This window comes from Mobula birostris, chromosome 1, assembly GCF_030028105.1.
Source record: "Mobula birostris isolate sMobBir1 chromosome 1, sMobBir1.hap1, whole genome shotgun sequence".
Taxonomy (NCBI): Eukaryota; Metazoa; Chordata; class Chondrichthyes; order Myliobatiformes; family Myliobatidae; genus Mobula; species Mobula birostris.
The window spans coordinates 207,443,320-207,466,380 of NC_092370.1; the positions used below are offsets into that span (position 1 = coordinate 207,443,320).

The 23,061-nt window shown below is 39.9% G+C and overlaps 1 protein-coding gene across 6 annotated transcripts in view; it reads right to left on the reverse strand.

The window, feature by feature from the left end:
- mark3a (MAP/microtubule affinity-regulating kinase 3a) overlaps positions 1-23,061 on the reverse strand; it is a 178,579-nt gene that overhangs the window by 120,040 nt on the left and 35,478 nt on the right. Inside the window, exon 4 of one of the 6 annotated variants that reach the window (XM_072269997.1) lies at positions 13,809-14,138. The exons of the other annotated variants lie outside the window; for them this stretch is intronic. Coding sequence (XP_072126098.1) covers positions 13,824-14,138 — 315 coding nt within the window. The 3' untranslated portion in view covers positions 13,809-13,823. Of the gene's footprint in view, positions 1-13,808; positions 14,139-23,061 lie in introns of those variants that run through there. 6 annotated transcript variants of the gene reach the window in all.

Sequence of the window (23,061 nt, forward strand, 5' to 3'; positions counted from 1 at the left end):
CTGCATAAATATGGCCTAAAATGTGATCAGATCTTCACGCAGGTCCTAAAACTAGATAAAGAGAACCCAATTTTAAAAACCGCACAAAATACATTATACTTGTTCATTTATTTAATGAGAAAAATGATCCAATTTTACATGTATTTGTTGGCAAAAGTACGTGAACCTTTGTATTCAGTAACTGGCCTGAACCCCTTGTTCAGCAATAACTTCAAACGAACGTTTCCATTAACTGTTGCACAGTCCTGCACGTCAGCTGGAGGAATTTTAGGCCATTCCTAAACTGCTTCAATTCTGGAATGTTAGTGGGCTTCCTTGCATGAACTGTTAGCTTCAGGTCCTTCCACAACATTTCTATAACATTAAGGTCAGGACTTTGACTCGACCATTCCAAAACAAAAATTTTATTTTTAAACCATTCTGTTGTTGATCTATTGTCTTTTGGATCATTGTTTTGTTGCATTATCCAAATTCAGGTGATGGACTGCTACCCTGACTTTCTCTTGTATCAAGACATTTTCCAACTTTGAATTCATTGTTTCTTTAATGATTACAAACTGTCCAAGCCATGCGGCAGCAAAGCAGCCCCAAATCATGATGCTCCTTCCACCATGTTTCACAGTTGGGTTGAGGTTTTGGTGTTAATATGCAGTGCCCTTTTTTCTCCAAACATAGCAATATGCATCTCTGCTAAAGAGTTCAACTTTCATCTCATCTGTCCACAGAACATTGTAGAACATCCAGGTGGTCTTTCGCAAACCTGAAATGTACAGCAATGCTTTTTTTTGGGACAGCAGCAGTTTCCTCCATAGTGTCCTTCCACGAACACCAATCTTGTTCATTGCTTTTCTCAGTGGACACATGAACAGAGACCTTAGCAAGTTCTGGAGATTTCTACAGGTCTTTTGTTGTTACCCTTGGGTTCTTTTTTACCTCCATTAGCATTGCACCTTGTGCTCTTGGTGTGATCTTTGCAGAACACTCACTCCTAGGGAGAGTAGCAACAGTACTGAATTTCCTCCATTTGTAGACAATTTCTCTTACTGTGGACTGATGAACACTCAGGTATTCAGAAGTGCTTTTATAGCCTTTTCCAGCTTCATACTTCTCTGCAATTCTTCTTCCAAGGTCCTCCGAAAGTTGTTTTGATTGAGGCATGGTGTACATACACAGATCTTTCTTGAGAAGAGCAGGCTCTGTCAGTAACCTGACTTTGGTTCTTTTTTTATAGGGCAGGGCACCTCTACAACCCACTGTTCCAATCTCATCTCATTGATTGGAACAACCCGGTTCCAAATAGCTTTTGTAGAAGGCATTACCCCAGAGGTTCACATACATTTTTGAACCTAGACTGATTGTTTAAATGGTGTACTCAGTATTGATGAGAAGTAGTACAATTGTTTGTGTTATTAGTTTAAGCAGATTGTGTTTATCTGTTACTGTGATTTAGATGAGGTTCAGACCACATTTTATGACTAACCGATTCAGAAAGCCAGGTAATTACAAAGGGCTCACAAACACACAAAGTGTAAACTGAGTCAGGGCTCTGATACTGTGATACTTAACATGAATGATACTATACATTTCATAAAATTGGAGCACCAGTTCCCAATTAGGCAGTTTGATTCCAGGCATGGAACAACTGATAATATTCCAAAAGAAAAGACTTTGTAAGAACAAGGCTAAAGATGTCAACCATTTCAAAATGTGTATAGAAACAGAGGGACCCAAGTGCAAATATGCACACTCCTTGAAAGTATCGGGGAATATTCATGTAATAGTTAATAAAACTTATGGAACTCCAAGATGCATAAAACAGTGAAGTTATGTTGAAGCTGTTTAAAAAAAAAGACACTGGTTAAACCACTGGAGTATTATTCAATACTGTTTGTGGTACTTTGGGAAGGACGTGAATGGCCCAGAGCAGGTGCAAAAATATTTAATAGAATGGATTCAGGGATGAGAGTAAGGAATTTTATCTGCGAGGTCAAATGGAAAAAAACTGGGTTAATTATTTTTGAAGTAAAGAAGGTTCTGGCAAGATTTGACTAAAGTGTAAAAGTTTAAGGTAGGAAACAATAATGAACTACTAAGCAATTCTTCAACAACCAAGGGACAACCAAACCTCTAAACAAAAGTCACAAAGGTACTTTTTTTTTAAAAAGACAGATTAGCTACAACCTGGAATTCAATGCTTACACGAGTGTTGCAGCATATGACCACTTCACATGATGCACCAACTCTATGACTATCACTATTCAATAATAATCTGCAGTCAGCCTTAAACTTCAAAATGAGGTTAGCTCTCACAAACTACAGAGGAGGAGCATGATTAAAGATCTGTGGTTATAAACAGTTTGTATAAATATTAGAAAATAGGTTGGAAGGTTTGAAAAAGAACCCACCATTTTAATAGAGTCATAGAATCAAACTAGTACAGCAAAGAAACAGGCCCTTCAGCCCATCTAGTCCATGCAAAAACTATCTAAATTGCCTATTCCCAATGACCATAGCCCTCCACATCCCCTCTACCCATCTACCTATCCGAACTTCTCTTCAACATTGAAATCGAGCTCACATGCATCACCTGTGCTTGTAGCTCATTCCAACTCTCACAACCCTCTGAGTGAAGTTCTCACCTTTCACTCTTATGTCTGATAAAAAATTCAACCACAACACAGAAAATTTTGACAACTTAAAACAGGAGCTGTAATGTACAGACAGGAATACACATTATAATATACAGTACATTAATGGATTTCTTATGATGCATATTTCTTTACTCCCAGCGAAAGCCCATTATTATCCAGGTACCAAAGAGATACAGCTCATAAGCCCCTTGTTAACAGCTATTGGACTCAGCAGTGAGAAAACCACCTTTCTCAAACTCCATATGTCTAGGGCCTCACCAAACTCAGGAAGTTGGGATGTCTTGACCACCTGAACTCTGATCTGTGTGAATACTGTTTAAATACTACCCCCAACCAATTAGCTGTCAGCAAGAAATAACAGATCATACACTCCATGTAGTTATAAAGAAAGTATATTTACAAATGTCAGCTTTATCAAGCAATTAGTAGGGAAAAGAAAAGAAAAAAAAATAAAAGAGCACATTACAGTTAACCCAATCCAAATGTGCACATAAGTTGGAGCTCATCTTGAAGTTGCCTTCAATTTGCATGCTGGACCCACGGTCTGCATGAAAGCACATATCACCTTTCGAATGTCGCTTGAAATCCACCTCGAGCAAACGGACTCCCCCACAGAAGTACAGATTTCCTCCTTGAAGTCATTCATCTGCACAAGGCATCTTGTGCAACAGGGACAGCATCCTCAGCCATCTTTCCTCCTGTCTTCTCCCAGCTCCCGCCAGAAAGATCTCAACCCACACCAGTGTCCATCACAAAAACCTCTCCATGCAGTGTTCTCTACAACCTTCTCCCAATTCCACCATCCTCATTGGCTGACACGACATTCCTAGGTTCAACAACATAGCCTCTTATCCTTAGTTCAAACCCAAACATGCTAAAAGCAGAACAGACTTACATAAATGCGAAAATGAAATACCTACAGCAAAGCAGTAAAAACCTTAACCAGTGTGTTACACCAGGAAAGTTTCAAATAATCAGTTTCTTATGAGATTACAGGGAATCTCTATTTCAAAAAATCAAATTTCAGCCATTTTATGTTGTAGCTAAAAAAGAAAAGATGAACACTATTGTTTGAGAGCAATCACTGGGGTCAGTTATAGAGAAAGGCTGAATACATACAATAAATTGGTAAAGTGCCATCTATGTTAAAATGAACCTTACATGGTACAACTCAACAAAATCATTGACCAGCTTTCTCATGCAATGAAAGTAACAGAATTCTCTCCCCCTACTCAGCCAGTCCACAGGAATCACACCCTCAATGATTCCCCAGCCCATTCGTCCCTCCCAATAACCTCCCTGCTAACACTCATCTCTGCAAGCAGAAGGACAACACCTACCCATTCACCTTCTCCCTCACCTCGCATCAGACACCCAGACAGTCCTTCCAGATGAGGCAACACTTCACCTGCAAATACAGTGGTCCTCTACAGAATCCAGTGCTCCTGATGCAGCCTACTCTATAGTGGTGAAACCCGATGTAGATTGGTAGACCAGCTTGTCAAGCCTTTCCACTCCATTCACAAAAATGGACATCTCCCGGTGGCCAGCCACTTTACTTCCTATCCTCAGACCAAGTCAGTCTAGGGCCTCCACTTCCACCACAATGAGACCACTCTCAGGTTGGAAGAGCAACACCTTACTTAGACTCCAACCTGGTGATAGGAATATCGATTTCTCCAACTTCTAGTAATTTTCTCCCTCCCCCTTCGCTCCTCTATTCCTCACTCTGGCCTTGCAAAACTGCCACAAAGATATGATCCCCCTCAGGTTCAGATGTAACCCCTCCTTTCTGTACAGGTCATACCTTGCTCAGAAGAGATTTCAATGACTCAGAAATCTGAATCCCTGCCCCTACCCTACTTCCTCAGCCACTCATCCTCCGTACTATCATCCTATTCCTGTCCTGACTAGCATTTGGTTCTGGGTGTACTCGAGAAATTACTACCTTGGATGTCCTGCTTTCCAGTCTCTTCCCCAACTCTCTATACTCAGGGCACAGGATCTTTTCCCCCTTTTGACCTATGTCATTGGTGCCAAGGTGCACCATAGCTTCTTGCTGCTCACCCTCACTCTTGAAAATCTTCTGCAGCCTTTCAGACGTCCTGGACCCTAGAACCTGTAGGACAACAAACCATCTTGGCTTCTCTTTCGTGTCCATTCTTTATTCCTTTCCATAGATACTGCTCGACCTACTGAGTTCCACCAGCATTTGTATGTGCTGCTGTGTGTTGATTCAGTGTTTTTTATGACAAATTCCCCGATAACAAATTTTGGCTCGTGAATTTTGAATTCTGCAAGGTCAAGTTTCCGTAAGCCAAGTGGCTAGGATAAATGGTCGCCTATACTGACTGCGTGATGATCACTGAACAAATTCACTGCCCAGCTGAGAGCTACTCCTGTTTAGGAAGAATATTACTATTGGACCAGCTGACAGTAATCACATTTTGAATAGATTTATCGTTAGCTTTCAACAGAGACAACATAATTGTTACACAGCAATTTTTAAAAACCTAAATCATGATGTTGCCAAGTGGTAAAATGCCTAAAACTGGCAGGTCTTGAACATCACTCAAAATCTACAGCCAGGTTGAGACGAAAATACTTAATCATTTTAATTTCATATATGGTTGGATAAAAATTTATTTCAAAATAACTGGAAAACTTCCTTAGTTTCACAATATTGCAATCCAAAATGTAGTCCATTAATTTATGAAGAATATTTTTTACAATGATTAACAAACAATACCCAAGCTCTTTTGAATCAGATAAAAAGCTGCAACTGCAAATGTGGAGGAAATAACAAAATTAACAAATAGGGCGGAGGTGGTGGTTTGTGAAAGCTACCATTAACACATTTTTGATCACTAACTTGCATTACCAAAAAAAAACAGACAAGGCTTAGGAGGAAAATATAATCAATAAATAGAAAACTAAAATTAAAAACACCTTCAGAGGGAAAGTAAAAAATGCATAGCGTACTGACTTGGGAGACAGAGTTTTCAAACTATTAAAAATGAATCTTTTTTTTTTTTAGTAATTTTGAAGTTTTAAGAACCTAACCAAAAATTTGTTAAGATGAACTTTAAATGTGAAGGATGCCATTAATATCTAGTATATGGCTATATGCTTTGTACTTGGCTTTTAAAATTAATTTTGTTCTGATGAGAAAAGGTATACTGAAACAAGATGAAAGATATACAAGGCCTAAAATGTCTGTGTGTGGTTGACTTGCACTTCCTCAATAAACAACCTCATCTCCACAGCCTTGAAGTACTTTTAAAATTGATTTGGATTTTATTTATTAGGAATACAGGTTTCCCTCGCTTTACGAACGTTCCCTTTACGCCACTTCGCTTTTACAAAAGACCTACTTTAGTACCTGACTTTGCTAACCGAAAGAGGATTTTCGCTTTTACGAGAAAAGGCGCCCGCTTTAAACTTGTGTTTACCCTGAGAAAGACTACCACGACCATGAAGCCTTGTGCGGGCAGGTGTGTGCGCATGCATGTACGTGTCGATTTTTTTCTACAAATCGGTTTTGGCTAAATCTTCCTGATTCTGTTAAGTGAAACTACACTGTACATACATTATTTCTACTTTATAAAGGCTGTGTATTCCTGCTTTTACTATATGATAGTGTTATTTTAGGTTTTATGTGCTATTTGGTATGATTTAATAGGTTATTTTTTGGGTCTGGGAACACTCAAAAGTTTTCCCCATATAAATTAATGGTAACTGCTTCTTCGCTTTAATGCCATTTCGGTTTACGAATGGTTTCATAGGAATGTTCTACCTTCGGATAGCAGGGGAAACCTGTACCCACAACAACTCATTGTAATATAAACACAATTAATAAAAAAAATCTATCAAATTATTTAGGCTACAGTTTTGTTTCATAATGAAAGATGTTCAACTGAAGGAGAATAAGAAAAGATAGAGGATGAGGTGATATATTTAAATATTAAGGCATGTATGGAAAATGCCAAAATGGGGTATAAAATTGTATTTAATCAAATAAAAGCACAATGCCTATAAAAGGTATTCCCCCCCCCCATTTCATGTTTTATTGTTTCACAACATTGAATCACAGTGGATTTAATTTGGCTTTTTTGACACTGATCAACAGAAAAACTCTTTCGTGTCAAAGTGAAAAAACGTCTCCACAAAGTGATCTAATTTAATTAGAGATATAAAACGTAAAATAATTGATTGCACAAGTATTCAACCCCTTCCAGTTAGTATTTAGTAGAGGCACCTCTGGCAGCAATTACAGCCTTGAGTCTGGAAGGATTGGTCTCTATCAGCTTTGCACATCTGGACACTGCAATTTTTCCCCATTCTTCTTCACAAAACTGCTCAAACTCTGTCAGATTACATGGGGATCATGAGTGAACAGCCCTTTTTAAGGCCAGCCACAAATTCTCAAACGGACTGAGGTCTGTACTCTGACTTGGCCACTCCAGGACATTAACTTTGCTGTTTTTAAGCCATTCCCGTGTAGATTTGGCTTTATGCTTTGGTCATTGTCTTGTTGGAAAACAAATCTTCCCCCAAGCTGCAGTTCTCTTGCATCAGATTTTCCTCTAGGATTTTCTTGTATTTTACTGTTTTCATTTTACCCTCTATGTTCACAAGCCTTCCAGAGCCTGCTGCAGTGAAGCATCCCCACAGCATGATGCAGCTACCACCATTCTTCACGGGAGGGATGGCATGCTTTTGATGATATGCAGTGTTTGGCTTATGCCAAACATAGTGATTGGTCTGATGGCCAAAAAGCTCAATTTTAGTTTCATCAGATCATAGAACTTTCTTCCAGCTGACTTCAGAGCCTCACACACACTTTCTGGCAAATTTCAGCCAAAATTTCATGCGAGTTCTTTCTCCCCAACAGCAGTTTTCTCTTTGCCACTCTCTCATAAAGCTGTGACTGGTGGAGCACCCGGGAAACAATTGTCATATGTGCAGTCTCTCCCATCTCAGCCATTGAAGCTTGTAACTCCTCCAGAGTCGACATAGTTCTCTTGGTGGCCTTCTTCACTAGTCCCCTTCTCGCACGGTCACTCAGTTTTTGAGGACGGCCTGTCTAAGCAGTTTACAGGTGTGTCATATGCCATATACTTTCCATTTCTTGATGATCAACTTAATTGTACTCCAAGGGATATTCAGTGACTTTAAAATGTTCTTGTACCCATCTCCTGACTTGTGCCTCTCAATAACCTATTTGCAGAGTTGCTTGGAGTGTTCTTTTGTCTTTGTGGTGTAGTTTTTACCAGGCTACTGACTCATCAGCAGTTGGACCTTCCAGATTCAGGTGTATTTTTACAACAATCAGTTGAAACACTGACAGGTCTCCAAAAACGAATCTCCATTCAACTAATTATGCAACTTCTGAAACCAGTTGGCTCTACCAGTGATTATTTGGTGTGTCATATTAAAAGGGTTGAATACTTATGCAATCAATTATTGTGTGTTTTATATTTATAATTTAGATCAACTTGTAGAGATGTGTTTTCACTTTGACATGAGTTTTTTCTGTTGATCAGTGACAAAAAAGCCAAATTAAATTCACCGTGATTCGATGCTGTAAAACAATAAAACATGAAAACTTCCAGGGATGGGGGTGGGGGGGAAGTGTGAATGCTTCTTCTAGGCACTGTAAATGCTAAACCCTCAAAGTTAACCTTCAACTGCCGTATGAATTCAGAATCAAGATGTACTCAATCTAATTTAATTCTCAAAATTTTACCCTTCCGATTTACAGTTAACTTCTACAAAAGTAAACCTGTTTTGCACTGGCATGACTGACATCGAAGAGTGAAAGGAATCGCTTACATCCTCCTGTGGAATACATGGGTTTTCTCTGGGTGCTCCAGTTTCCTCCCACAGTCCAAAGTGCTATGTTGGTTTATTGGTCATTGTAAATTGTCCCATGATTAGGTTAGGGTTAAATCAGGGTTGTCAGGGTGACGTGGCTCAAAGGGCCGGAAGAGCCCATTCCATACTGTATCTCTAAATAAAAATATTGATAAAGTTTTCAAAGCACTAACAATCACAGATGACAGATATCAGACACTGGCATTTGAGGCTGAAATGAAATCCACCATAAGTATGCCCTTATTCATCTGTCCATAAATGCCTATGTATTATAATTAAGTATATATGAGAAAATCTATTCAACAGCATATTTCCTCAATTATATCCAAATTAACACTGGGTTCTGAAGTCATCCAAATCCTAGAGCTTAATTAATGGTAGCATTATTAAGATGCAAGGATATTTTATGCTCTAAAATTAAAACGACGCCTACTCGTATTAAAACAAATTTAGTAACTCTATCAACAGTTTGGAAAGTAATGTTTCTTCCTGCTTATAAATTAGTTTAGACTGAATTCAAAGAAAAAACAATTTCAATACTGAACAATTTAGTTCTAAAAATGGGCTGCCAGAACCACTGAGACCAATACATGTATAATACATGGAGTAACTTCCCAAATATACAGCTGTGATACAGGGAAGGTCAGTGAAAGTCTGGTAGCTGATTAATAGCACACAAACACCACTGGATTCACTTTCTTCTTGTTAACTACGTTGTAGGTCTAAGAACACAATAAGAATTGAAGCATGTATGGAACTGAGACCCAGTCATAAAATTAAAAAGAATAAAATGTTGATAAATGTTGTTAATATGCGAAGTTTTAATATCCCAAGTATTTACAATTGATAAAACACAACTGGCAAAAATGAATTCAAAACAATTATCTAAAATGTAATATTCTGCTGTGAAATAATAAGTTTAAAACATTGCAGAGTGCTTTATAAACATTTTTTCTACAGAAATCAACAAATCTATTCTTTTATAAGATAGTTATTACTTGAAAAAATATACAATTAGATAAAATTTGTTATATATAAATCTACAGTAACTTGCTGACTACAATTTATTAGATGCAGCAAGCAGATTAATCTTTAACAAAATAATATTATACTAAAAGGGTATGTCACCTTCAAGTTCCAAAATCAACATTCTAATTGCACTTGGGAAAGATTCCCAAAAGTTGTCAGTATATATTGCTTTCAATGCAGCTCCTTCTGAAGAGTCTGAAAATATGAATCAGCAAGTCTTTACAGAAGCATTTGTCAAAAAAGTATAATGGAGCTATTAAACTAGGAGTTCCATCTTTAAATTCTAATCTGTACTGATTTAAGTAACTCAATCAAAGCATTTGACAGAGAGTCTGGAATTGAGACCTGCACATCTTAGTTGGCAGGGTGAGGGGTTGAAGGAAGAGAGTATAACAAGATAAATTCCATAGAAGTTCCTATTCCTGATCACTGTCAACATGATGCAAAAAAGTGCATGCAACTGTGGGTTCAGGTCATAACTAAGTTAGATTTTATCGTGCCAAAACACTGGTCATCAATCTCCCAAATGTCATTGCTGCTAGTCAGCTTGATAAAAAGTTGGCAACTGTGATCGAGAAAATAAAAGTTTGTAGGATGTATCATACTGCGTACTTGTGTCTTTATATTTTGATATTTAAGAGTATTAGGAGTATGACTACCTAATAGAAAGTAATAGAAAAAATGTAAATCTGGAATCCATGTTATACTATTAAGTTAATTGGGAAAATACAAATGCATTGCACAGTGAAGAAATATTTCCAAAGTTAAGCCACTGTCTGAACTTTTGAGGTGAAAGTGCAATTAAAATTATGAAAACAGTGATTAAATAATCCAGAACAAAAGATGACAGAAACAAGATTAAATGCAAGGCAGAGTACAAGAAATTTAGGGTTTTAGGGAGTACTAACAGGTTACTGAATTCAACAGAAACTTAACTTGTAAGAATAGGTTGGACGAAAGGCTAAAAGAGAAAGAGAGAAATACTGGATGACTCAGCCTGCAAAAAATGAGTAACAATATGGTCTGGTGAGAAAAGGTACTGGTTTTCATATTTAAATTAACCAATTTTCTTTATTATTGACAAGGTTACCAGGATTCCCTGGGGGATCTTGCTTATGCTTCACATCCACAATAGTTAAAACAAATTAGTAAATGTCAATAGTATTGTGAGGGGCTATAATTATACATTCAAAAGTATTACAGTTGCAATGAAGTATTACAGTTTTAGACTACTACCAGCTACAATAATGAAAGCAAGACTCAATTAATAGTACCAAATAATACTCAGGAAGTTGAAACTAAATATACATATTACAGATATATGCAAATAACATAAATTTAAAACAGGATTGTGTCGCTGTTTACCTAGAGAACAGAGTTCCCAACTGAGTTCAGCATAATGAACCTCTGGTGAATGCCATATCACTTAATCATTTAAGACAAGCTGCCACATGTAATTCTATACAATGCAAGATCCTTCCAAGTGACTAACATGGAAAAGCTTGAAGCTTCTGTGCACACTTTAGAGAAGCGGAGTAGCCTCACATGCATACATGCCTAAGAAATATCAATCACAAAACAGAAAGGCTCTGTTAAAACAAAAAGCAGGGATTTACCCTGCAGCTAGCTTCATACTCTTAAGCAACAATAGCCTCCTCCCATGTGATCAAATCTCAGCGGTGAATTTCTTCCCTTCCATTCACACATGTAATCATGCCACCTCCCAACACCATTCAAGTTCCAGACTAAGCCAGTCTGCTGAAGAAACCCTGCATCAGAACCAATGCTGACAATTCCTTTTTCCCCTCCCACACAGATGCTGCTTGAACCACTGAGTTGCTCTAGCAGATTGTTTGCTGATATACCCTAAACTACTTACCCTACAAGTTTAGGGTAGATAGTAAAAATATTTTTCCTTGGGTGTGTCTAAAACAAGAGGATAAAAGTACAAGGTGAGACAAAGGATATGGAACAGGATTGGGGGGTTGAAAGTGTTTTTCAACTGAAGAGTGAATGCGCTACCCTCAGGCAGTGATGAAGGCAGGTACTTTCATGACATACATGAAGCATTTAGGCATGCACTTGAATAGCCAAGACATACAAGGCTACAAACTAAATACAGGTGGATGAGACATATAAATGAGTACAATGATCATATGAAGGACCTGATTCTGTGCTGTATGACTCCAGTATTCTTTGTCAGAATCCTTCACAGTCTCTTACTAGCCAGTTATCCAACGCACTGAAAAGGCTGAGGTAAATCTGGATGGCTGAAATGGGAGGTAGCCTCCTATGTACAAGCGAGAAGATTAAGTTCCCTTGGTGCAGTATACTGTAGCAATGGACCAGATTCACCGGAGGGCAAACAGTTGGCAGTTGCTGAAGGACTTAGTTGATCTAACCCATTACACTACAATTTGAGCACACTTAAAAACTTGGAAATTTTCTTATTGGATACCTGTAACACATATTAAATATGCTCTTTTCTGGAATTCATTCTAAAAGACATGCCCAGAAGTTTCATAAATTACCATTTATTTACGTATTTCTCTAAACTGTTTAAAACTTTTTCAAAATTCACCAAAAATTTCAGGTTTAATGATTTTTAGATTCAATGAAATTTAAGGTATTTAGAATGTATTTCAATATTTGCAAATTTTTCTGTGAAAACATTAGCATCTGTTTGTGCGTATACTATTACTATACTGCAATTCACACTGAGGCAGTTTCAGTATGAAGTTTAAGTATTCCAAATTTTAAATCAACTGATTGAAAACTATTTCAGATTAATTTGTGCAACAATTTATGCAACAATGCATGACAGACAAAACAGCGTGCAGCTAAAATAGCATGCTATCAAGATCTACTTGAACTTAATTGTGAAAAATCTTTGTTTCCAAGAATTCTGCAAATTGCTGTGCAAGAGAATAAAATAAAACAAATGGGTTGCCTCAGTATTGAAATGTCAACCATCTGTTGCATCAATCACTTCACACACAAAAACACAGTTAGTAATGATACTATGCAGTACAACAAGATTTGATCTCTGGCTTGTGCTGAGCTGGGACAACCAGAAATGATTGTTAATACGAACATAACACACAGACATACGAATTCGATGTAATAAGCCACTTGGCCCCTCAAACCTGCCCGGTAAGATGTAACCTTAATCACACATCCTTGTACTCTTTAGTTTACTAAGAATCAATATATCTACCTGTTAAAAGAATTTAAAGGCCCTGCATCTGCTACCCTTTCAAAGACTTAACATCCTCAGAGTAAAATAATCACATATTTAAACAGTGACCCTTAGGTTCCAGTTTAGCTCACAAGAGGAAACATTTTACCACATCTACCATATCAAGATCCTTCAGGATATGCTTCAACCAAGTCACCATAACATCATGAACAATTCTTTTACATTATTGCAAATACAAGCCTAGCATGACCAGCCTCTTAAAAGACAACCTGCTCTTTCCAGGTATTAGTCCAGTAAATGAAAAATGGGTGCCTGGAGATTTGAAAGAAGAATAGAAAATGTTGGAAACACAAAGCCAGGTATTATATGTAGAAAGAGAATCACTGTTAATACCTTGTGTCTGTTGGAAGCTCTCTGACCTGAAGCTAACTCTGGTAATTTTTCTATAAGTGCTTCCCAATTTGATGAGTTTCCAGTATTTTCAGTTTTTATTAGCGTAGCAAATATTCACTGTTGTTTCTGATGGATTAAGATCATTCCATAAAGAAAATAATACTGCAGCTGGTCTATCAGGTGTGGTCTCAGCAATACTATATGCAATTGATGCATAACCTCCCGACTCCTGCAATCCATTCCCCTATCAATAAATAACAACCCGCTAGCTTTCTTAGTTACTTGGTATTAACCTTGGTAAAGGTTGATCAGGCTAATGAAAAGCATTACAATTGGTGACTAAAGTTCAGGAAAATTAGATAATACATTTATTCCCTATCGCTGTCGATCTGATCAAGATCTCATGAAAGGGTATGCAGATAGCATTCAGCGCTAATTTAAGAAAGAATTAGGATCTGCTGGCATTCATGGGATTGTCGCTCGGGGTACTACAGTAGCATGACGCTATTACAACTTGGGATGCTGGAGCTCGAAATTCCATTCTGGCATCCTCTAAGGAGTCTGCACGTCCTTACCATGAGCATGTGGGTTTCTTCGGGGTGCTCCAGTTTCCTCCCACATTCCAAAGACATATGGGTTAGTAGGTTAACTTGGCATTGTAAATTGTCCTGTAATTAGGTTATGGTTAAATAGGTGTTGGGCACATGGCCAAGTGGTTCAGGCGTTCGTCTAGTTATCTCAAGGTCGCTAGTTCTAGCCTCAGCTGTGGCAGCACGTTTGTGCCCTTGAGCAAGGCACTTAATCACACAATGCTCTAGTCTGTGCCAGGAGTGGCGCCCCATACAGACTTCCAATCTGCACCTTGTAAGGCATGAAAATGCCCAACTCAGGCCTCTCATGGTCTGAGTCGACGTTCCCTCCCCCTCAGAAGGTGGATTAATAGGCACCGTGGCTCGTTGGGCTGGAAGGGCCTGTTCTGTGCTGTATTCCTAAATAAACAAATTAAATATGGATTCAGAAGGAATATAGGGAAGATCAGCACAAAAGCAAAACAAATTATCACAAAAAGGAGGAACAAAATGTATAAATATCTTCTCCAATATTGCATTCAGTGGGTAAATCTCAGCAGTACAAATAAACCTGTTTTATAGGGAAAGGTTGTGTTCTTAGAAAGCCTTCCTATCACGATCCTTAACAATAAAAAGCCTTGTCATCTGTGTATGCGTCACAAATAGTGCGTGGAAAAATTAGTGTTGATCTATTTACTTCTTTGCTTTCCCCACACAAATTCTGAGAGCAAATTTTATTCCATGACTCAAATTTTCGGATACTGACTTGTGCATTCTGTAAGGAAAAATTTCTGCAACCCACACAATATAACGCAGGCACGAGGAAATCTGCAGATACTGGAAATTCAACCAACACACACAAAATGCTGGTGGAACGCAGCAGGCCAGGCAGCATCCATAGGAAGAAGCACAATCGACATTTCAGGCCGAGACCCTCCGTCAGGACTAATGTAAGGATTGCCTGTATATAGTAATAACCCAAGATTTTACTGCAAGTAAAACCTCAGCATTATCAAATATCTAAATGATCTTGATTCTAGTACTAGATGACCAAAATGAATCAAGGTCAACTTTAATTTTCATTCCTTCCAAGAATTTTCCCCAGGACAACAATCTCAAAATTAAATTAAATTTGACCAAACTGATTACTAGCTCTAGTTTCAGTCTAATATGCTGTCTCCTCACAATTTTTGAATCACTTGTTTTTCCTCCATAAGGTTCTAAAGAGGCAATAACTGTGCTCACACACAAGATACTGTTTTAAATCAAAGCCATGCAAAATTTACTTCATAATTCTGTTTCTTGTTTACAACCCCCTTAATTGCCTTCCTTCAGAGTATTTCAAAACTGCTCCACTCTACATCTCAGTAAAGGCAAAAGGGTAACAGAAAGCAAATACATAAATATAAGGTCCATATGTGAGAGTTAAGAACTATTCCAGTTTTTCAGCAGGAGTGAGAGAGGAGGTAACTCAAGTCCGTAAGCGAGAAAGAAGCACTTGCGGGCTTTCGGCATTTTCCGGAAGCCCAATCACATAGTAGTTTGTTAGCAAAGGCAAATAAAAACAAGGTAGGGACTAGTAGAATGGCTGTTTTGAGTGGACCAATGTTCGAGTGGGGAAGCTTTAGCGAAGTATGTATCTGGTAAGTTTCTTCATTCTTCGCCTGTTAGTACATAGAGCAGTGACGATGGCTCCAGGGACTGTGTTGTGTTCTTTGCACAAGGTGTTGGAATTCCGGAAGCCATCCAGCCTCCTGAAAAACCACATCTGCACCAGATACAACAAGCTGCAGCTCCTCAGAGAACGTGTTAAAGAACAGGTGCTGCAGCTCAAACAGGAGAATGTGAATGCTACAGGGAGATAGTCATCCCCAAATTGCATGAGGTAGGTACATGGGTGACTGCCAGAAGAGGGAAAGGAAATAAATGGGCAGCCAGTGCAGAGTACTCTTGTGGCCATTCCCCTCAATAAGTATTCCACTTTGGATACTGTTTGGGGGGGTGGGGAAGGAGGGGTGTTGAAAACACCTACTTGCTGGAAGCTGCAGTGACTGCTTCTCTGTCACTGAAGCTCAGAAGGGAACTGGGAAGAAGAGGACTACAATAGTGATAGTTAGAGGGGTAGACACTTGATTCTGTGGACACGCAAGACCCTGAAGCGGATAGTGAGGTCAGCTGAGAAAATCATTGGGGTCTCTCTTCCCACCATTACAGACATTTACACCACATGCTGCATCCGTAAAGCAAACAGCATTATGAAGGACCCCACACACCCCTCATACAATCTCTTCTCCCTCCTGCCATCTGGCAAAAGGCACCGAAGCATTCAGGCTCTCACAACCAGACTAAGTAACAGTTTCTTCCCCCAAACCATCAGACTCCTCAATATCCAGAGCCTGGACTGACACCAACCTACTGCCCTCTCCCGTGCCTATTGTCTTGATTATCATCTAATGTTCCATTAGACAGACACAGCATGGATTCAGAAAGAGCAGGTCCTGTTTGACAAACTTACTGGAGTTCTTTGAGGACATAATGAGTGCAGTGAATAGAGGGGAACAGGTGGATGTCGTATACTTGGATTTCCAGAAGGCGTTCGATAAGGTGCTGCACAAGAGGCTTATAAGTAAGGTACGGATGCATGGAGTCGGAGGAAGTGTATTGGCATGGATAGTAGATTGGTTAACCAATAGAAGGCAGAGAGTTGGTATAAATGGGTGTTTCTCTGGTTGGCAGTGGGGTGCCGCAGGGGTCGGTGCTGGGCCTGCAGCTGTTTGCCATTTACATTGATGATTTGGAAGAGGGGACTGAGTGTAGCGTAACAAAATTTGCTGATGACACTAAACTGAGTGGAAAAACAAAATTGTACAGAGGATGTGGAGAGTCTGCAGAGGGATATAGATAGGTTAAGTGAGCGGGCCAAGGTCTGGCAGATGGAATACAACACTAGTAAATGCAAGATCATCCACTTTGGAAGGAATAATAGAAGAGCAGAGTAGTATTTAAAGATTGCTGCATGCTGTTATGCAGAAGAACTTGGGAGTACTTGTCCATGAATCGCAAAAAGTTGGCTTGCAGGTACAACAAGTTATTAAGAAGGCAAACGGAATGTTGGCCTTCATTGCTAGAGGGATTGAATTCAAGAGCAGGCAGGTCATGCTGCAACGATACAGGGTACTGGTGAGTCCGCACCTGGAATACTGCGTGCAGTTCTGGTCTCCATACTTGAGGAAGGATATACTGGCTTTGGAGGCAGTACAGAGGAGGTTCACCAGGTTGATTCCAGGGATGACGGGGTTAACCTATGAGGAGAGATTGTGTTGCCTGGGACTATACTCTCTGGAGTTCAAAAGAATGAGATGGAATCTTATAGAAACGTACAAAATTTTGAAAGGGTTAGATAAGATAGAAGTAGGAAAGTTGTTTCCATTGGTAGGTGAGACTAGAACTAGGGGGCATTGCCTCAAGATTCAGGGGAGAGGATCTAGGATGGAGATGAGGAGAAACTGTTTTTCCCAGAGAGTAGTAAATCTGTGGAATTCTCTGCCCAGGGAAGCAGTTGAGCCTTCCTCACTAAAAAATATTTAACAAACAGTTAGATAGGTTTTTACATAGCAAGAGAATTAAGGGTTATGGGGAAAAGGCAGGTAGATGGAGCTGAGTTTACGGACAGATCAACCATGATCTTACTGAATGGCGGGGCAGGCTCAATGGGAGGATGGCCTATTCCTGCTCCTATTTCTTATGTTCATATGTTCTTATGACATGAAAGAGAGACTCAGATGGTATGTTACCTCCCAGTAGCAAACGTCAGGATGTCTCAGATCAGGTCCACGGCATTCTGAAGAGAGCAGCCAGAAGTCTTGGTACATATTGGTACCAATGACATAGGCAGGAAAAGGGAGGAGGTCCTGAAGACAGATTATAGTGAGTTAGGAAGAAAGCTGAAAAGCAGGACACCCAGGGAGTGATCTCTGAATTGCTGCCTGTGCCATGCACGAGTGTGGGTAAAAATAGGATGATTTAACAGATGAATGCACGGCTGAGGAACTGGTGCAGTGAGCAGGGTTTCAGATTTCTGGATCTCTGGGATCCTTCTGGTGAAAGTATGACCAGTACAAAAGAGACAGATTACAAATGAACCTGAGGGAGACCAATATCCTTGCAGGCAAGTTTACAAGAATTGTTTGGGAGGGTGGAGTCCCAACCTTTTTTATGCCATGGACCCCTACCATTACCCACGGGGTCCCTGGACTCCAGGTTGGGAACTCCTGCTTAAACTTTAAACTAAATTGACAGGAGAATGAGAAACTGAGTGATAGGGCTGAGAACTGGGCAATTGGTATACAAGCAGAGGTAGTGTTTAGTGAGAATCTCAGGAAGGACAGGGCAAAATTGCAGTCAGTGGGATGAGCTGCAATCTAAAAGGGGAACATGGTCAAAAAAGGTGATGAATACAGGACAGAAGATGTTATATTTCAATGCACACAGTATATGGAATAAGATAGATGATCTTGTAGTGTAGTATGATGTTGTGGGCGTCACTGAGTCGTGGCTGAAATAAGACTATAAGATATAGGGGCAAAAGTAGGCTATTTGGCCCATCGAGTCTGCGCTGCCATTCAATCATGGGCTGATCCAATTCTTCCAGTCATTCCCACTCCCCTGCCTTCACCCCATACCCTTTGATGCCCTGGCTAATCAAGAACCTATCTTAAATACACGCAATGACTTGGCCTCCACAGCCACTCATGGCAACAAATTCCACAGATTTACCACCCTCTGACTAAAGTAATTTCTCCACATCTCAGTTCTAAATGGACGTCCTTCAATCCTGAAGTCGTGCCCTCTTGTCCTAGAATCCCCTACCATAGGAAATAACTTTGCCATATCTAAACTGTTCAGGCCTTTTAACATGTGAAATGTTTCTATGAGATCCCCCCTCATTCTCCTGAACTCCAGGAAATACAGCCCAAGAGCTGCCAGACGTCCCTCATGTAGTAACCCTTTTATTCCTAGAATGATTCTTGTGAATCTTCTCTGAATCATCTCCAACGTCAGTATATCCTTTCTAAAACAAGGAGCCCAAAACTGCACACAATACTGCAAGTGTGACCTCACGAGTGCCTTATAGAGCCTCAAAATCAAATCCCTGCTCTTATATTCTATACCTCTAGAAATGAATGCCAACATTGCATTCACCTTCTTCACAACCGACTCAACCTGGAAGTGAACCTTTAGAGTATCTTGCACAAGGACTCCCAAGTCCCTTTGCATCTCCGCATTTTGAATTCTCTCCCCATCTAAATAATAGTCTGCCCATTTACTCCTTCCACCAAAGTGCATGACCATACACTTTCCAACATTGTATTTCATTTGCCATTTCTTTGCCCATTCCCCTCAACTATCTAAGTCTCTGTTTCGCCAACACTACCTGCTCCTCCACCCATCTTTGTATCATTGGCAAATTTAGCCACAAATCCATTAATCCCATAGTCCAAATCATTGACATACATCGTAAAAAGCAGCAGTCCCAACACTGACCCCTATAGAACTCCACTGGTAACGGGCAGCCAGACAGAATAGGATCCCTTTATTCCTACTGTCTGTTTTCTGCCAATCAGCCAATGTTCCACCATACTAGTAACTTCCTTGTAATTCCATGGGCTGTCATCTTGCTAAGCAGCCTCACGTGCGGCACCTTGTCAAAGGCCTTTTGAAAATCGAAGTACAGATGGAGTTTAATGCTGAAAAATGTGAGGTGCTACATTTTGGTAGGACTAATCAAAATAGGACATACATGGTAAATGGTAGGGCATTGAAGAATGCTGTAGAACAGAGGGATCTAGGAATAATGGTGCATAGTTCCCTGAAGGTTCCCCTATCCTGCTTGTAATTTCCTCAAAAAATTGCAGTAGGTTTGTCAGGCTGGATTTTCCTTTCAGGAAACCATGTTGGCTTTGGCCTACCTTGTCATGTGCCTCCAGGTTATCCGTAATCTCATCCCTAACAATCGATTCCAACAACTTCCCAACCACTGATGTCAGGCTAAAAGGTCTATAGTTTCCTTTCTGCTGCCTCCCACCTTTCGGGAAATTGCAAATGTTACTCCACTATTTAAGAAGCGTTAAATAGTTAACACTTCCGTTGTTAGGGATAGATATAGGACCAATTACTTTTTTAAGTATATAAGATTATAGTTGGGAGCTTAATATCCAGGGATATACATATTTTATCAAAAGGACAGCCAGGCAGGCAGAGGGGGTGGCGTGACACTGTCGGTAAAGAAAAATAATGAAATCAAATCTTAGGAAGAAGTGACATAGGATCAGAAGATATAAAATCCGTTTGCAAGGTGAGCTCTAAGGTATCGGAAAAGCCTAAAGGAGCTCGTAAAGGTGTTACACATAGCATAAAGCTAGACATAATTAAGCATTTTCATCGTGGTGAACGAAGTAAGGACAAAGTGAGTTTGGCTTGTGGAAGTTGACGAAGATGATGTTGAAGAGGTTTTGGCATCCTATGACCAAGAACTGATAGATGAAGAGCTGATGCAATTGGAAGAGGAAAGGATAACAATTGAAACCGAATGCAGTAGCGAACGGACCGAAAGTGAAGTCGTCCAGGAACTGAACGTGAAGCAACTGCGTGAGATTTTCGCTGCAATGATAAAGTACGACTTTAATTTTGAAAGGGGACATCCGTTTAGGGCATATTTGCAAGATGGTTTACAAAGAACTGTATGATAGATGAGGCTAGCAGTCAAGCATACTGTCGTTTTTCAAGCTTTCCACATCAGCCACAGCAGACGACAAACCTCGACCTTCGCCATCGAGGCAGGCAGACATAGAAGAAGATGACCTGCCTGCCCTGATCGACGATGAGATGACACCCCCCTGTCCCATCACCCCAGTGGTCCCAACCCCCGGGCCACGGACCGATACTGACTCGCTGAGAATGCAGCGGTAGCTGGGAGGCACCCAGCACGTCTTTAAGAAAAAAGCCAAAATAAATAAGCTAATTAATTAGGTGCCACCCGGCACGTAAATGTCGGCCCAGATCAGAGGCGATTGCCGATTGCGTCGCCTCTGATCTGGGCTGACATTTACGTGCCATGCGGAACTCAATTAATTAGCTTGTTTATTTTGGCTTTTTTTCTTAAAAGATGTGCTGGCTGCGTCCCGGCTACCGCTGTACCCCTACATGCTTCGCGGATTGGTATCAGTTTGCTGCCCGGAGGGTGGGGACCACTGCACCACCCCAACCTCCAACGACTCAGCCTAACACACCATCATCAGTGTGCTGTCTTCCTGATTCCCGTGATACTACACTGTACATATATTATTTCTACTTTATATAGGCTGTGTATTTTTATGCGTTATTTGTTATGATTTGGCAGCTTCATAGCTTAAAGGTTACTGGAGAGAGTGATTTTGCCGAGAGCGCTTGCGCCGTGTTTTTGCCAAGAGCGCTTGCGTGAGATTTTCGCTACAGAGAACAGTGTAGGCAATGATTGTAGGGAAGCATTTCTACTTTATATCAGCTGTGTAATTATCATATCATTCCTGCTTTTACTATATGCTACTGTTATTTTAGGTTTTATGTGTTATTTGGCATGATTTGGTAGAATATTTTTGGGTCTGCGAACGCTCACAGATTTTTCCCATATAAATAAATGGTAATTGCTTCTTCACTTTATGACATTCCGGCTTACAAACTGTTTCATAGGAACACTCTACCTTCAGATGGCAGGGGAAACCTGTATCTTATTCTACTTCAGTTCTTCCTCAATCATCCTGAAATCAAAAAATGGAGAACTGCTCTGCAGATATACCAATACAGACAACACCTTTGTTGTGATCCGTTTCCTCCCTCACTGCAATACAGTGGATTCCAGTCAATTGGGTCATCAGTTATTCAGGGCAACTACTTATTTGGGACAACTCTGAAAGAACAAATCCAACTGAGAAAATCGACAGGATTTCCTTCACATATTTGGGACAGCATGCTGCTTAATTGGGACAGGAGACTACTGCCAAACAATTTCTAACTACATTATTCATTTGGGCCGATACATGCCAATTCAAAAAAAATAATGATTTTTGATCATTTTGTTTGTTATTCTGACTTTTAAAAAATTCAGACCTGTGCCAAAATGCCATGAAAAGATTTGACCAAGTGAACCAATTGGCAACATACACTGGATGAATTCTGCCATCGATAACTTTTAGGAACTAATGCAGTTTCATAGAATTGTAGTAGCATTTGATAGTGTTACAACTTGTTCTGTATTTAATTATAAATTAATAGGAAGCAGAGTGTCTGCAGAAGGACTCAGATTGAGAGAATGGGTAAAGAAGTGGCTGATGGAATATAGTGTAGGGAGGTATATGATCATGCCCTTTGGTAGAAGAAATAAAAGCATAGACTATTTTCTAAGCAGAGAGAAAATTCAAAAATCCAAGGTACAAAGAGACTTGGGGAGTCCCTGTGCAGGCCTCCCTAATGGTTATCTTGGAAGTTGAGTTGGTGGCAAGGAAGGCAAATGCAATGTTAGCATTCATTTTGACAGGACTAATGTAAGAGTAAGGATGTGATGCTGAGTCTTTCTAAGGCTTTGCTCACACTGCACTTGGAGTATTCAGCGCAGTTTTATACTTTATTGTTGCCAAACAATTGATACTAGAACGTACAATCATCACAGCGATATTTGATTCTGCACTTCCCACTCCCTGGAGTATAAATTGATAGTACATATTAAAAATTTTAATTATAAATCATAAATATAAAATTGAAAAGGGAAAGTAAGGTAGTGCAAAAAAACCAAGAAGCAAGTCCGGATATTTGGAGGGTACGGTCCAGATCCGGGTCAGGATCCGTTCAGCAGTCTTATCACAGTTGGAAAGAAGCTGTTCCCAAATCTGGCCATATGAGTCTTCAAGCTCCTGAGCCTTCTCCCGGAGGGAAGAGGGACGAAAAGTGTGTTGGCTGGGTGGGTCGTGTCCTTGATAATCCTGGCAGCACTGCTCCGAAAACGTGCAGTGTAAAGTGAGCCCAAGGACAGAAGATTGATTTGTGTGATGTGCTGGGCTGTGTTCATGATCTTCTGCAGCTTCTCTCCGGTCTTGGGGCAGGACAACTTCCATACCCAGGTTGTGATGCACCCTAGATGAATGCTTTCTATGGTGCATCTATAAAAAATAGTGAGGGTTTTAGGGGACAGGCCAAATTTCTTTAGCTTTCTCAGGAAGTAAAGGAAGTAGGGCCCTTACTTAGGAAAAGAGGTACCGACTTTAGAGAGAGCCCAGAGGAGGCTTTTGGGAATGATTCTGGGAATGAAAGA